The sequence below is a fragment of the Capsella rubella genome, unplaced genomic scaffold, assembly GCF_000375325.1.
Source record: "Capsella rubella cultivar Monte Gargano unplaced genomic scaffold, Caprub1_0 scaffold_4, whole genome shotgun sequence".
NCBI classification, from domain to species: Eukaryota; Viridiplantae; Streptophyta; class Magnoliopsida; order Brassicales; family Brassicaceae; genus Capsella; species Capsella rubella.
Window position 1 is genome coordinate 10,102,711 of NW_006238920.1, and position 15,334 is coordinate 10,118,044.

A 15,334-nucleotide genomic window follows, 5' to 3' on the forward strand; every position below is an offset into this window, starting at 1 on the left:
TATATATATATATATATGTGTAAATTAAATCATAAACATCTATGATTATATATTTGACTAAGAAACTATATATATGATAATTGTATATTTGAAGAAAAGAATGATTCTCTAGCCGGCTCTCTTGGCCGACTCCTATACAACGAGAGCCGATTGCAACTTCTAGTTGTTACCATTATCTATTTATGTATATATTTTAATTAGCTGTTCTCGTTATCCTAGTTTTTTTTAAAAAAAATCATCTTAATTAATAACTTTCTTTTGACCTTAATAGCATGAAGAAGAAAACAAAAGTGTATCAAATTTTATATCCACTTTTAAAACGGTTGATTCAATTGTTATTATAATTTTCTGTTTGGTATATGATTAATGGCCGGTTTAATGATTGGATTGGAAATGCTCAACACCAACCTCATAGGCGTAGGTCGAGAACATCTAGCAAAGTCGGTACGTGGAATTTTTATAAAGATGAACTCATTTGATGTGTTTTGTCTTATACATATCCGGATTCAATATTTGTTTTATTACTTACAGAAAAGAAGAAAGAAAGAATAAAACATAACAATTATTTGTATTTTTCTATTTTAAATTGTTCCTTTTTAAATGATTTATGAAAAGAAAACTTGTGTCTTTTCCCATTTTATTGAAACAATATGATTTTAATTCAGAATATTTGAAGTATGAATCGAATTCAAAAAGGAAGCAAGTGTGAGTCTGAGGTGAACTTCTTTCCAATCACCTATTTTTCAATGCACCATTTATTATGGGTGGAAAAACAATAAATGTTACGAATTTACCTGCCAAACGATGAACACTCACCCAACGAAGCTTATTGCCAGTCCACAACTCGGTAACACAAGCTATCTGAAGATTTTTCCGACGTTATATTTTAATGGTTTCATACCATTGAATATACAAAACATTAGTTTCCTCCTTTTGTGGTTTATTTAACAAGTCTTGCAGTTCATGTCAAAGGAAAAATAAAGGGACCAAGCTGTTACCTTTCCAGGAGCAACTCCTTAGCCAACAACGTTTCTTCTAGGTTGCATATATGGAATTAGAAAAAGGTACGTGGTGCGTGAAGTGTTTGAAAACAATTTTTATATTAAAAAAAAAACAAATTTAAAAAGTGTATATGTTAGAAATGTGTTTATTTTATTAAAATCTAATTATTTGTTTGCATTTACTAGTTAAAGTATTATATTTTATGTACATTTGAAATGAAATCATATTTTAAGTTGTTTATGAAACGCCATTTGATATTATTTGTATGCGATAAATGCAAATTCATATTTGTATATCCTATAATGGACTAGCCCACTAGCTCCATTCTTGGTATCAAACAAGTGGTACGGGATTGCATAAACCTCTCGACAAAAACTCCCTATATTATACAGATTTGCAGGGTCGGCTTGATCAATGGCTAAACACACAAGAGCCACATCAATATAGTTTCTTCATTATACAATCAATATAAACGACAGTTTTTCTTTTTTCCTATCATGTAAATGACTTTCTAGTTGAGAAATATATCATTCAATTTTTAAAAAGCTTAAGATCAACATACAAACATATCAAAAAGCAATTAAGGCTTTACTTTGTACACCATATGCATGCTATTATGCTAATTATTCAGTTTTTGCTAAATAGCCTCTGTGATAAATCTTTAGTTGTAGTGGAAAATAAGTAGGAGATGCAAGTAAGAAAACGATTGCTTGGAGCTGGAAAATTAAACTCGCGAGACAAGTGGAAGAATCATTGGAGCATATTGGGACGACACAATACTTTTGACTTTGCACAAAGTCAAAGGTTTACAGCTTTTCATAATTCTTCTAGTAGGCCCTCATTGAACTCAAGTGATCTACTTAACAATCTGTGGACTATACTTTTTCCTTTACGTGAATCGAATTTTTGATTACATTCCAATATGTATTGGCTATGCTAGCTAGTTGCCTAGTTCTATGACTATGACTCTTATCTCTCCCGTTCCTTTATGTTTGGGTTTAGCTTATGAATCTCTCTAGGTCCGCCTCTTTTCTTTGAAAATGTCCCAGCCTCTTATATAGGAGTAGCATATGCTAGCTAGGAGTTATTATTTTTTTGTCTTCATATATGACTTATCGATCGTAGAATTTTAATTATAAACTCGGACTGAAAAATGCAATTATAGAACAAATGCGTATCGGTTTGGAATTACTAGACTATATATGACGTACAAATGTGTAAAGGAATTAGATAAATGAGTTGATACGGTATATATATAGAACATATGTGTATCGGTTTTTACATTTCGTTTATCTTTCGATATAAGTTTTTTTGACTTATGAGAATACACTGATACTATATCTTTTATAGTGTAAAGGTTATCGGTGTTTGGAGTCTTTGGGCCAAATGTCATTTCACGTGGACAATCGATGGATGCTTGAGTTAGAGTCATAGGTAAACTATAGAGTCGTTGTAATTATGGTTATTGGTTCTCACATGCACAAGCACAATCATGACTTTGCTTATATAGGTATATTCTCTGTGATTTAAATGTCTTCAAAATTTACTGTAAAGAACAATGACTTTTCATCTGGTAAAAAGCAGATAGTAATGAGTGGAGGAATTTGTCAATGTATTAGCGTTGGTTCATTCATATATATTATTTTGTATGTATGATTTCTAATACATATTTTGGATATGTTAAGTTTATGCGGACCAAATGTTACATTTGTTATTTTGTTATTTTTCTTTCAATTTACTGAAATTTTAGACCATGTGAGGAATCACCTCTAATTAAAAACCAATTGAGATTCATATATTTTATACATTAGTATTACTATATATTAACCATATGGAATTTCTTAAAAGATGCAACAATCTTGACTACGGTATATATATGCATGATAATGAAAATATGCTATTTCGTTTTTGAATGCATCCTATATAGTTTAAAGATAAGTATATATATGTACCACCATTCTATGATGTATTTTTCGTTTAATTTTATATAAGTTTGAGTTTTTGTATAAACTAGTCGGTGGACTTCCGAAGCCACATGTTCTTGATTTTCAATAAATTCACTTCATGATCCAAAGAGGCGGGGCATGCATCAGCTTTTGCATACACCAGAATCACCCGCTGTATCGAGAACAGGGGCTGCATCTATCCTTAACTTGTGAAGCACATCGAGTAATCGGAAGAGCATCATGTGCCGCATTGCGGTGTTGCTTGGTCAGCGAGAACGGCTGTGTATTCCATTAACTGAAACTCATTCTCCCATGCTTTGGGGTATACTGGTGGTTAAATTCACGAGTATGTGTGGTTCAGCCTTAAGGTGTATACTTTCCAAGTTCCAACTATCTGATGTCGACGTCATCTACTAAATTATATAATGTGCATGCAAATATATGTTATTTTGTTGTAATCGCTTGATAAATCCATCACATTATCTCCAACTCAATTCATATCTTTATAGGCCCAGCCCAACATATTTCGAAGCTCAATTACAAAAAAATATTGGCCTGGTTGAACGTTTTCTAAACACAATTTGGACTTTTCATTAGCCAATATTTTGAGTGCTATAACATTATTCACTTTACTGACAACTGACTTTTTTACTGTTTTTTTAACACAAAGACACGAAACACGTAGACGAAGGAAATCAGATTCGTTATGAGTTTCGGAAAAATAGTTCATTGTGAGGAGGAACTGAATTAGTCAAATATGTCATTCGTGACGACGACCACAACTAGATAAGCATTAGACATTTTACCTTCTAGAAACTGAGGAGTGTGGTCCGTCTCGAGATAGCTCAACTGTGACTAAAACATTACGATATTAACTAGAACATTCGAAATACTACTTTTCTTCTTTCTATGTTTGTAAGAGCCTAGGACAAACATATTTGATATAATAATTAAAAAAAAAAAAAAGCTCTATCGAGCTGGTTTTAAATTTTAATCGATAAGGCATAGCGATCTTCTAGAAGAAACACATACTCTCGTTAGAAAGGATCGAGTTCATACTCGTTATATTATTTTATTCTAAATTATTGATGTTATGTATTATAGTTTAGTCTATTAATTGGTTGGACAATTTGACTGCAAACAAGTTTCAAAGCTTTTGACGATCTTCTCTTTACACATTCTCATCACAGATTACGTAAGATTTAGTCAATGACTCAAATCGAATCAGCTCCAAAACCATATGTAACCTAGTTCTGAAAATAAAAATCAAATGTCCTTTTCTCATATGACAAAGAAAAATGGACAATATATAAATATCAGTATGAAATATGCAGATGTAATATTCAAGGTTAGTGGTTACTATTTAGATAAATTTGTAAGTCGCTTAGAGAGTTCTGAATATTATAAACTGCCCCAAAAGGGTCTACATGCAAATAAACATTTTTTCTACATACTTTTAGTTCTTTTTAAATATACGGAAGATCAAAACACGAATCCTCAAGACTTTGACCAGAACTTCGGAAAACATGGAATTAAAACTAATAGAAAGCTAAACACGAGGACGGAAAGCTATAAAAACAATATTGCATCCCTGTATGCTTTAGGAAAGGTACGTTTTATCAAAGCATATTAAGTTAGTCTGTGTTCATTCTGGCCTTTATTTTATGATTTATGTGTTTGATCAAATGATGTGTGTTTGTGATATAAAATATTGAAAGTAACACATTACTTCGTTGGTGGGTGCTTCTTTTTCTAAATGCTGATTCTAAAGATGCATACTTCGCCCAACGTTGAAGAAATAACTTAAAGTTTAAAATTCTTCTCAATGCGTGTACTATTTAAGCTAATAAAAAAGGTCAAGTTACTAAGATAAAAAATTGTCGATAACATCATACATACTGAACTGTAAGGACTAAGGATAGTAAACTCAAATTTACAGTCGACAATTTTAAGAGAGAAACTTACTTATTACTGTACATTAGCGGTATAAGTGTTGCAATACAACAAATTAACGTTACAACATTTTGTACAGCTAATTTTTTTCCTTTTTTCTATTTTATACAGCAAAATTTTACCACCCTATTGCACCATTTCTCTCTATCACAACAATGATTTATTGTGATATATATAGTTCATGGTACAATGTCACCAACGGAGATCGATACTTCCAACGGAAGAAGTATTTATTTATTCATAGGCTAATATTAATAGAGGAAGAAGACATGTCAGGAAGAAGTGTCAGAGTAAGTCGAAGTGTATAGGACCCCTGAAGTATGTGATATGTCGGAATGCAGACAACATGCTAAAATGTTTCTAGTCGATTGCATCAACCAGTTTCTTTTTAGGTATTAATATTATAATTATCTTCGGCTCCCTGAATCTGATCTTGGTGGAAAACGATAATACACAATTCTACTAGACATGCATATGGGTATGTGGTCTACATGACTACATGTTTTGTATCCTTTTTTGGAATTGTGTAATGAAATCCTAGTTAAGAAAAGAATATTGGGATTCAAATTGGTCAGAATATAACTAGATTAATAGCCTTTAAATTTTGTAAAATAATGGATATATATTAAATATCTTTAACATATCTAAAATTTAAAAGAAATTAGAGTCTACCTTGATTCACAAACTGGTTATAACAAATATCTTTTTTTTTTCCGTCCGAAGGATATAACAAATATCTTAACTGCATAGTTTAAAGAAACAAGTTTCGTTACAAATAAAAATGTACAGTGACCTAAAATAACCATATTCTGTATATTTTATTAAACCTATAAACCTACACTCACATAAGCATATACTATAGTTTATGCATGTGTAACATTATCAGTATACCAAAAAGAAAGAGATAAATTGACTTGTGTAATATAATCTGTGAACCGTAAACAAAATGTAAATTAGCATAGTTAGCCGATTCTTTGTGCCTTCTTGGTTTTCTACTTGCAAAATCATCGTCAAACCATGTTATTAAAATTGTTGTTTTACAAATGCGTACAAATCTGTTTTCTGAATCATATTAACGCAGGTCACTTCTTATATATTAGTTAGGTTTCTACTTGTTATATTGACGTTGTCTTTCCGAAGTTTTGTACGTTTATATATTAATATTGCACCTCATAATAAGGAATTCATTTAGAAGCTTCCAAGAAATGATTTTGGTGCCATTCCAATTTAATAAAGACGACGAAAAAATTAATCAGAAGGATACGTTAAATCATATGAGTCAGCTAACTGGATCCAACCCCTTAAAAAGGACGAATCGGCCGCCAGAAAAAAATTAGACGAATCTTTTATCATGCTGGATTATTAATGTGTACACACATATATATATCACCAAAACTAATTATCAATAGTACTATATATAAACTTAAGAAAAATTTATATAATATAAACCGTTAGTTAGCAATTTTTAGCAAAGTTTTCGCTGGTTTCTTTTTTTCTGTTTCAACTTGAATCAATTAAACTAATATCTTTGTGGGTAATACTGAATTTTTTAAAAAAGACCTTAACCTTGTCATTAAAATAAAATACCCCTTTTCTGGAAAATAATCTCTACAGAACATCGTTTTTTAACGATCTAAGCACTTATAAAACAATTCAAATATTACTATATATATCAATCATTTTAAATACCCACTTTAAGTAGTATATCATATTTGGCTATTTTCAATTAAATTTCGTTGCATATTTTTGTTAAAAAAAAAAAAAATATTTGTGTATTTTACGTCGACGCTTCTTCCTCCTCCTCCAGGTTTTTCGAGCATAAGTCATAATCAAACAATAAGAAGACAAAAAGAAATACAAAAAAAAAATCAGAAAAATAAAGAAGCTTTGGTCTTTGGTAATATAAAAAGCCCTACTCGCATCAATCCTTTCTCTTCACCTTCAAATAATAATAATATCTCAAAAGCTTTCACATTACCATTTCTCTCTACAAGCTTTTCTCTATGCACCAAGTCGATTTAGAAGCCTTTGTTTCTTCGGTATGCGTCGGTGGCTCCGACCACCGGAAGATCACATGTGAGACCCTCGTCGACGAACCGTCGATCCCACCTTATTACAGCAATAATTCGGCCGTGAGTCCGAATGATTTCCCGCCGGAATCTTATTACTTGTCAAAAGATGCTGATCAGCTGGAGTGGCTCAGCGACAACGCCTTCTTTGACCGCAAAGATTCACAGAGAGGGAACTCAGGGATACTCAGCTCAAATCCACACTCGAACCCTAGCTCCAAACGGTTCTTACTGAAATCCAAAGCGTCGCTCATCGGTTTACCGAAACCGCAGACGACTTGTTTCAACGAGGTGAAGCAGCGGAGACACGGCGGCAAGAATCGAGTCATCTTGAGACGGGTCGGGTCAAGAACAAAGACGGATACATCGCTGCTCGAGCCTTCTTCTCCTAAGGTCTCTTGCATCGGGACAGTGAGATCCAGAAGACATAGAAGCCGCCGCATGCAGCGTCAGAAATCGAGCCGGGTCGAACCGGCTAACAACCGGGTCAAGAAATCCGGGTTTATGGCGAGTTTCAGAGCCATCTTCAGGATCAAAGGCGGCTGCAAAGACACGTCGGCGCGTGGATCACAAGGGGCGTCGAGTAGGAAACACGATATCAGGAACCGGCTCCCGGCGGAAGCTGCTGAGAAGGTTTCTTCTTCTTCTTCTGGTGACGGCGGAGAACAGGTGGTACCCGGTTTAGGTGGGATGACGCGTTTCGCTTCCGGAAGAAGAAGAGAGGATTTGTTGGATGGTGGAGGATGTTGACGTGGCCGCGTGACAAGTGTGTGTGTGTGTGTTAATACATGTGGGGTCAAGTTCTATAGTGTTTTTAAGTCCCCAGGGTGGGCAAAAAAAAGGAGAGTAGAAACAGTACTTTCGTTGTCTTTGTCTGAAATTATTGGTGGGATCTGTTGTGTAGTTTTTGAAAAGTCGTTGGTGATGACGTGGCAGCTAGTTAAACGTTTTTTATTTTTGAAAGAAAACACGGCGGCAACGCGAGAAACGGTGAGTTTCACCCACCGCACCGTTTTTTTTTTTTTTTTTTTTTGTATACTTCTTGGTTTCGGTTGTACATAGTTCAGCTAATGTTTTACATCTTCTTGTATATGAGTGTTGTCAAACAAAATGTATTAGTATTTTTATTCTTTTTTGGTTGGGGAACGAGACATTTCTGAGAAGATGATAATTGGCGATAAGGGTAGATTGAAAAGACAAAACTCGTATGGAAAATATTCAAGATCTTTTAGGATTTTTTGACAAATGTTCAGGCTGAAGAATAGTGTTGCCAACATTGAAGCTTAAAGGCAAGTTGAAAACAGGGAAGAAATCAGTGGAGTGAGAGCTGCTTGTGATGCCATGCGACGACGTCTTTGTATGGTAGATTTCCCCCGAATATGTCTAAGGCACTTCCAACTGTTACATCTACACGTCCCTTTCCTGCCTTCTTGATCCTCTCTACATCATCCATCACCGTCACACCTCCAGCATAAGTTACCGGAATCTGTCAAGGTCAAAACAAACTTCTGAGATCAAGCTCAAATGAACAATTTCGCAATCCAGCTTTCTCTACTAATTATAGTCCATCATAGTTCTTAGCCTGTCTCCAACGAATCATAACCATAACATCCAATCCAATTCCGGTTTTATCAACATCTATTGCATCACACGTTTGTAAATTAAGTAGAGTTCTGTCAAAGTGTCAATTACTGTAAATTTATAAGATTAATTCTAAGTCATATGCAAAATAAAGCACCTTGATATAGATAAAAGACATTCTAGAGCCTCTATGATACTCAATCAAGAAAATACTATGATACTCACCGGAGAATAGTTGCCAAGCAATGCTACAAGCTCTTCATCGATCCCTAGCCTTGAAAGAAGAAGTATTACCATCACTGATCAGTACATACTGACATAACACTGTATTTTCAATGTAAAGCAAATTTACTCTATGACACTGAAATCACTGCGTTGAGATATCTAAGCTTACTTCTTTCCTTCAACGTCTACTCCATGCACCAGAAACTCATCTGCAAATCCTCCAAGAAACTCCAATGATTTCTCATCAAGGATGACATCGCTGAACTTCTGCCATCTATCAGTAACAATTGCGTATCTTCCATCCTAGATAGCAACGCATATCCATTTAAGTTTACGGATTTTTTACATGACATAAGACTTAATAACATTTATCTGAAGATAAAACTAATTCCAGAATTACCTTCTTTCTGCAGCTAAGGTCCAATATCAGTCTTTGTTTCCCAACAATGTTTACAAGATCTTTGAGTCTTTCAAGATCAATCTTTCCATTGTTAAATACATACTGAAAATATGAACAAAAACGTGATTACGACTGGTAAAATCCCTATGATAACACACTCAGCGAGCTAGATGGCTATACCGAAGTAACAATGACATGGCTTGCTCCCTCCTCTATGTAACTCAAGCAATTCTCTGAATTGATCCCACCTCCAACTTGTAAACCGCCTAGAATTCATCGTCTTGTATCATATATAGCACATCAAAACTTTACATTTCAATTCAAACAGTACAAACCAAACACCATTTGACATTCATCAAAAGGCATACCTGGATAAGCATGTAATGCTCCAATAGCTGCAGCTTGGCTTAAAGGGTCTGCTCCAAGCATTATCACATGACCACCCGTAAGCTCATCTTCTTTGTACATCTTTGCATACTCTTCTGCAGACTTGTCAGATTCAAAATTTGTAACAAGAACCGAACCATCTTCCTTCAAGTCACTAAGTGTGGATCCAACTATTTGCTTCACTTTTCCCTATCGAAAATCAAATCACACACACACAGATCAATTAAAAGAGTTCACTTCATTCAACACTACTGAGGAATTTCAAATCGGTGAAAATTTGATTCCATACCTTGTGAATGTCGATACAAGGTCGGAACTGAACAGCAGAGATAACCTGAACCCTCGATGGTTTAGAGATTCTTAGATGATTGTTGAACGGAGACCTCTGATTCTTCTTCTGGAACCAAGCGAGACCACCGCCATTAAAGTATAATTGGGAGCTCAAAGTTCTCATCTTTGGAACTGACCATGGATTCCCAGAAGCATTTCCTGGTTCTACATTTCTAGGGTTTAAAAATTGGTTTAAATCTCGGTTTATTCCGGTTTGTGTGAATCCAAACTCGTTAAAAGTTGGGATTTTTTTTTTCGATTTGTTTGACAAAACAGAGAGTGATGCGATGGAACAAGAACAACGTTATCAATCTCGTCACCAAGTCCAATCATCTCCCGGCGCCGATTAAACCGCCGTCGCCGGAGATTTACCGATTACCAAATCCTCCACCGAAACTTCCGGAGACCTCAATTCCACCGACGCTTACTCTTTCTCCATCTCCCAAACACTCCAATTTCGTCAATTTCCTCGAAAACAATCTCCCTCACCACCAAACACTAACTCCACAAACTCTCCTCGGATTCCTTCGTTCGAAGCTCCGTCACCACTCTCTCTTCGCTCATTATGACTTCGCCGTATTCAATTGGGCAGCTACGCTCGACACGTTCCGCCACGATCACGATTCTTTCCTCTGGATGTCGAGATCACTCGCCGCCACACACAGGTTTGACGATCTTTACCGTCTCCTCTCTTTCATAGCGGCGAATCCGTGTCCTTGTTCTTCAGGTATCTTCTCTTGTCCACAGCTTGAACTTATTTTCCGGTCCGCCATTGATGCGTACTGTAGAGCTGGGAAAATGGATTATGCTTTGTCAGCGTTTGATACTATGAAGAGATTGATCGATGGTAAACCAAATATTGAAGTTTATAACACTGTTGTGAATGGGTATGTGAAATGTGGAGATATGGACAAGGCTTTAAGGTTTTACCAGAGGATGGGAAAGGAAAGGGCAAAGCCAGATGTATGCACATTCAACATTCTCATCAATGGCTACTGCAGGAGTTTTAAGTTTGATTTGGCATTGGATTTGTTCAGGGAGATGAAGGAGAGAGGTTGTGAACCGAATGTGGTTAGTTTCAACACTCTGATTAGAGGGTTTTTGAGCAGGGGTAATATCGAGGAAGGTATCAAAATGGCTTATGAGATGATTGAGCTAGGTTGTAGATTCTCGGAAGCCTCTTGTGAGATTCTGGTTGATGGATTGTGTAGGGAAGGACGGGTTAGTGATGCTTGTGGATTGGTGATCGATCTTTCGAACAAGAGGGTTTTACCGAATGAGTTTGATTATGGTAGTCTAGTTGAGAAACTCTGCGGAGAAAACAAGGCGGATAGAGCAATGGAGATGGTGGAGGAGCTGTGGAAGAAAGGACAAAGTCCATGTTTAATAGCTTGTACTACACTTGTTGAAGGGTTGAGGAAATCAGGAAGAACAGAGAAAGCATCGGGGTTTATGGAGAAGATGATGAATGCAGGAGTCCTTCCCGATAGTGTGACCTTTAACTTGCTTCTTCGGGATCTCTGCAATTCTGATCATTCGATTGACGCAAACAGATTGAGACTTTTGGCATCAAGCAAAGGATATGAACCTGACGAGACAACATACCATGTTTTGGTTTCGGGATTCACGAAAGAAGGGAGAAGAAAAGAAGGAGAAGTTCTAGTGAACGAGATGTTGGATAAAGATATGTTGCCTGATATCTTTACATATAATAGATTGATGGATAGCTTGTCTTGCGCCAAATTCTCAAGAAAGCAAGTCCGGCTGTTGTAACCTGTTTTTTGTCTGTGTAAACTAGACCCAAGCTATATATATGGAAAATTGTAAACATGTTTCTGGTTCGTATATTCAAATGCGCCGCCTTTTCAAGTGAGGGGTAGACATTTCATTCTTCTGCAGCCTCTGACATGTCTTCATACTGTTTCGTCTCCCCTTGATTCAAGTACTCCTCCTATCATTGATTTACGATTAAGTAATCGACCGGAACATGTATGAAATAAAATCTTAAATCGGAGTTCTTTCTCTTATCTTTTGTTATTCTCAGGTCACAGTGTTTACTGTTTACTGTTCACATAAGGGTAATAATTGCAGACGTTGTCCAAAAAAAAAAAAAAAGAACATCAAATGAAATGAAAAATGAAAACCATGTTGATATAATTTATCTCACTTGAAAAGATAACAATTTTGTGCTAAAACTTTCATAATCATGATTCATATGTATGTTTATTTCTCTGATAAGTGACATAACATTTCTAAAACAACCTATTCAAGAACCAGAGGCAGATAGAGGGAGAGAGAGCATATACACACACCCACATAGATTGTGATCATACATCAAAACATCTTGCTGTATCCGCGAGAGAAGGCAGTACAGTAACACATGTCTGTTATTGTTGAGGCGTGCAGGATAGTGATCATACTCGGGGATAACGAGAGCTGCCTTTCTTCTTCAAGAACTCTGGGATTTCCACTGAACCACTTTCTCTAAAGGAGGAAGAGGGTCTTCTTGTAGCTCCAACTGACACAGCATCCGCTTGTGCCATCTGAGCCGCCCGTCCTTCTCCCTCTTCTTGTCGTTTGAAACCAGTAGCTATAAGGGTTATGCTTACCTTTTACCAAAAAAATCCATCAATTATATATCTCTAGAGGTCATATATTGATATATATGTTTAGTAGAAGACAAATAAATCAAAAGGACATACTTGACCGGTGAGGGATGGATCTACAACAGCACCAAATATAAGATTGGCAGTTGGATCGACAAGGTCATATATAACTTCCGCAGCAGCATTTACCTACAAGGATCAAAGTGTATAGACCATGTTAAGGGACATGAGTCAAAAGCAGGCTTTTATTCTAAGTTGTCTATGGAAGGAAGAAACCAAATAATTTCACATTGCGTCTCTCACTATCACATTATTGATAATGAATCTATCTACACTGAGATAATAAATAAAGATAGAGAGAGAAAAACCTCAAACAATGTCAAGTCACTTCCACCAGTAATGTTCCAAACAATTCCAGTGGCTCTCTCAATGCCAATATCTAACAAAGGTGATTGGATCGCATTTAGCGCAGCATCTCTTGCCCGACTTTTTCCTGCATGATTAAAAGAATTTGATTAATACATCATGACATAGATGCACAGTAGATGAGTAACAGTGAATATAAGATGGTCACTCTCAGTATCCCCCTCATTAGACTGGTTTCTTTGCCACACCAAATCTACCAGCTCATAAATTCAGCTAGACTACTTCGACACATATCTAGTGACTAGTGGTTGTGGTTATGCAGTTATGCAACTAAATGAGCTTATCCATCATTCCAAGCTTACCTGTTGCAGTTCCTATTCCCATCAGTGAAGACCCCGCATTCGCCATTATAGCTCTCACATCAGCAAAATCCACATTCACCAATCCAGGAATCTACAAAGCAAAGACAAAGATCTCTGATAAACCATACACCATACATAAAAAATGATCACAGGGAGTCCTTGAAAAAGCTATACCGTAATTATATCAGATATCCCACGAACCCCCTGACGGAGTATATCATCAGCTAGATTAAACGCTTCTGTTACCGGAGTAGACTGAGAGACAGCTGTAAGTAACTTGTCATTTGGAATGACGATGAGAGTGTCAACATTATCTCTGAGAGATGCAAGCCCTTCTTGAGCCTGAACCGTTCTTCTTCGGCCCTCAAACGAGAAAGGCGTTGTTGCAATACCAACCGTCAATATACCCATCGCCTTGGCAATTCCTGCAATTACAGGGGCTGCACCAGTGCCAGTTCCACCACCCATTCCAGCCTATAAAAGGACGAAGACATGCAAGCAGCAATGCTCAGACAGTGACATTGACCTTACAATTATTTGCTAGAGGCAGTAGATTTACAGAAAGAATCCATGGTGGGATATTTTACTGGGTAAACCTTCTATTGTTTGACACATATATAAACCTCACTGTTATGGACATATGAAAACAAGAAGTTAGTGATTGAGACATGACACAGACTATCCACAATCAAAGTTTTTAACTATAGAAGAATGAATGCAGTAGTAATGACAAAGTTTTGAGGACATACTGTGACAAAGACCATATCTGAGCCATAAAGAGCTTCTTCAATAACTTCTTTACTCTCTCTAGCAGCATTCATACCAATCTCTGGATTTCCTCCAGCACCTAAACCCCTTGTCAACTCCTTACCAATTTGTAACCTATTATCTGGTAAAACAGGAGACATCCTCATAGCCTGAATATCTGTATTCACAATCCAGAACTCAACACCTGACATTTCACTCTCTATCATACGATTCACAGCATTTGATCCACCACCTCCCACACCGATAACTTTAATCCTGGCCTCATTGTAATTAGTCGGAGCAGATGGCTCTTCAAAATCCTCGGTAACAGGTCCAGCAGACGTTTCCTTTCGTGGATTAGCTATTGTATTGACCCCTTCACCCCTAAGCATGGATATTTCCGGGTGAAGGTTCAAGAAAGGATCTTGAGCATGGGTTTGGAAATGCCGTGGAGAGTTTCTGATTGGCGAAGAATCAGATTTCTGAGCAGCAACGACTCGGTTTTTCTTACTCACAATCATTCTAAAAGAGTGAAACCTGCCTAAATGATTCTCTGGTAAAACATTCTTTCTAAGAACAGTGAGCAACCGAGAATCCGAGGGAGTGAAACACGGTGAAACATAGGTTGCCATATTGATGATACCAACTACTGTAGGATATTACAAACGACCAATCCAATTCCAGTGGTTAATTCCCCAAACAAGACCTGTTCATGAAAGGCTAAGAAATCAAAACCAAATGTCTCAATTACGAGTAATCAAACAAGAGAACAAACACTTGTAACATCAACAAAACCCAGTTGTATCTTTGCTCCATTGTTAACACAGCAATAGATTAGAACGATAGAAGAAGTGGGAAATCACTAAAACCCCAAAATAAAATCGAAATGCTTTTCTTCGAATAATTGAAACGAAAGCATGAAAGAGGAGAACTTTAATTGCAAGAGGCGCCATTGCGAATTAACTAAAAATAATCAATTCAAAGATGGGTAATGTGAAGTTTGCAGTTTTACGCGAAAACAAAGTTTAGAGATTGAAGAAAACACGAGAAAGCTTTGGATAATACGGCAAAGGCAAAGAAACACAGAGAGAAGGAAATCAGAGACTAAAAGCAGAAGAGAAGAAGAAACCTGAGGGTAGGAGAAGAGTTGGGTGAGGGTAGGAGAAGAGAACACACAACAACAAAAAAAAAGTGAAATGAACAAAGGAGAACAAAGGAGGAGCTCAAGCCTATGGAGCAAACCCCAAAACGGAGGGTTTTGGTGTTTTCTGACTAAATATCTCTTTTCATTAAACCCCACTCAAATTAAACTTAAAATGCTTTTTTCTACTGTATATAAAAACTCCACTAAACTGATGTC

General features: G+C 36.4%; 4 protein-coding genes across 4 annotated transcripts; 2 read left to right on the forward strand and 2 right to left on the reverse strand.

Moving 5' to 3' along the window:
- Positions 1 to 6,662: 6,662 nt before the first annotated feature.
- On the forward strand, positions 6,663 to 8,060 carry LOC17889229. Its single transcript, XM_006294729.2, has one exon. The coding sequence runs from the start codon at positions 6,905 to 6,907 to the stop codon at positions 7,718 to 7,720; it is 816 nt and encodes a 271-aa protein (XP_006294791.1). The 5' UTR covers positions 6,663 to 6,904; the 3' UTR covers positions 7,721 to 8,060.
- Positions 8,061 to 8,158: 98 nt separating this feature from the next.
- Positions 8,159 to 10,036, reverse strand: LOC17889906 (1-(5-phosphoribosyl)-5-[(5-phosphoribosylamino)methylideneamino] imidazole-4-carboxamide isomerase, chloroplastic). The gene is made up of 7 exons (XM_006294605.2): positions 9,853 to 10,036; positions 9,545 to 9,752; positions 9,357 to 9,442; positions 9,177 to 9,278; positions 8,946 to 9,079; positions 8,777 to 8,825; positions 8,159 to 8,456 (listed from the first exon to the last, which is right to left on the reverse strand). The coding sequence occupies exons 1-7, from the start codon at positions 10,015 to 10,017 to the stop codon at positions 8,283 to 8,285; spliced, it is 918 nt and encodes a 305-aa protein (XP_006294667.1). The 5' UTR covers positions 10,018 to 10,036; the 3' UTR covers positions 8,159 to 8,282.
- Positions 10,037 to 10,095: 59 nt separating this feature from the next.
- Positions 10,096 to 11,920, forward strand: LOC17889692 (pentatricopeptide repeat-containing protein At2g36240). The gene has a single exon (XM_006296008.2). The coding sequence runs from the start codon at positions 10,176 to 10,178 to the stop codon at positions 11,664 to 11,666; it is 1,491 nt and encodes a 496-aa protein (XP_006296070.1). The 5' UTR covers positions 10,096 to 10,175; the 3' UTR covers positions 11,667 to 11,920.
- A 98-nt stretch (positions 11,921 to 12,018) lies between these two features.
- LOC17890456 (cell division protein FtsZ homolog 2-1, chloroplastic) lies at positions 12,019 to 15,220 on the reverse strand. The gene is made up of 7 exons (XM_023784779.1): positions 15,104 to 15,220; positions 13,977 to 14,680; positions 13,402 to 13,701; positions 13,228 to 13,318; positions 12,868 to 12,992; positions 12,596 to 12,688; positions 12,019 to 12,502 (listed from the first exon to the last, which is right to left on the reverse strand). The coding sequence occupies exons 2-7, from the start codon at positions 14,604 to 14,606 to the stop codon at positions 12,308 to 12,310; spliced, it is 1,434 nt and encodes a 477-aa protein (XP_023640547.1). The 5' UTR covers positions 14,607 to 14,680; positions 15,104 to 15,220; the 3' UTR covers positions 12,019 to 12,307.
- Between the last annotated feature and the right edge of the window lie 114 nt (positions 15,221 to 15,334).

Bases quoted from the DNA above. Each gene is read 5' to 3' on its own strand.
- LOC17889229 (XM_006294729.2), top strand. From the start codon at position 6,905: ATGCACCAAGTCGATTTAGAAGCCTTTGTTTCTTCGGTATGCGTCGGT.
- LOC17889906 (XM_006294605.2), bottom strand. From the start codon at position 10,017: ATGAGAACTTTGAGCTCCCAATTATACTTTAATGGCGGTGGTCTCGCT. The intron at 9,279-9,356 runs GTATAGCCATCT...TCATATTTTCAG, and splicing joins GCCATGTCATTGTTACTTCG to TATGTATTTAACAATGGAAA. The intron at 8,457-8,776 runs GTGAGTATCATA...TGACCTTGACAG, and splicing joins TGCTTGGCAACTATTCTCCG to ATTCCGGTAACTTATGCTGG.
- LOC17889692 (XM_006296008.2), top strand. From the start codon at position 10,176: ATGCGATGGAACAAGAACAACGTTATCAATCTCGTCACCAAGTCCAAT.
- LOC17890456 (XM_023784779.1), bottom strand. From the start codon at position 14,606: ATGGCAACCTATGTTTCACCGTGTTTCACTCCCTCGGATTCTCGGTTG. The intron at 13,702-13,976 runs GTATGTCCTCAA...GTCCTTTTATAG, and splicing joins CAGATATGGTCTTTGTCACA to GCTGGAATGGGTGGTGGAAC. The intron at 12,689-12,867 runs GTTTTTCTCTCT...TGATCCTTGTAG, and splicing joins GTGACTTGACATTGTTTGAG to GTAAATGCTGCTGCGGAAGT.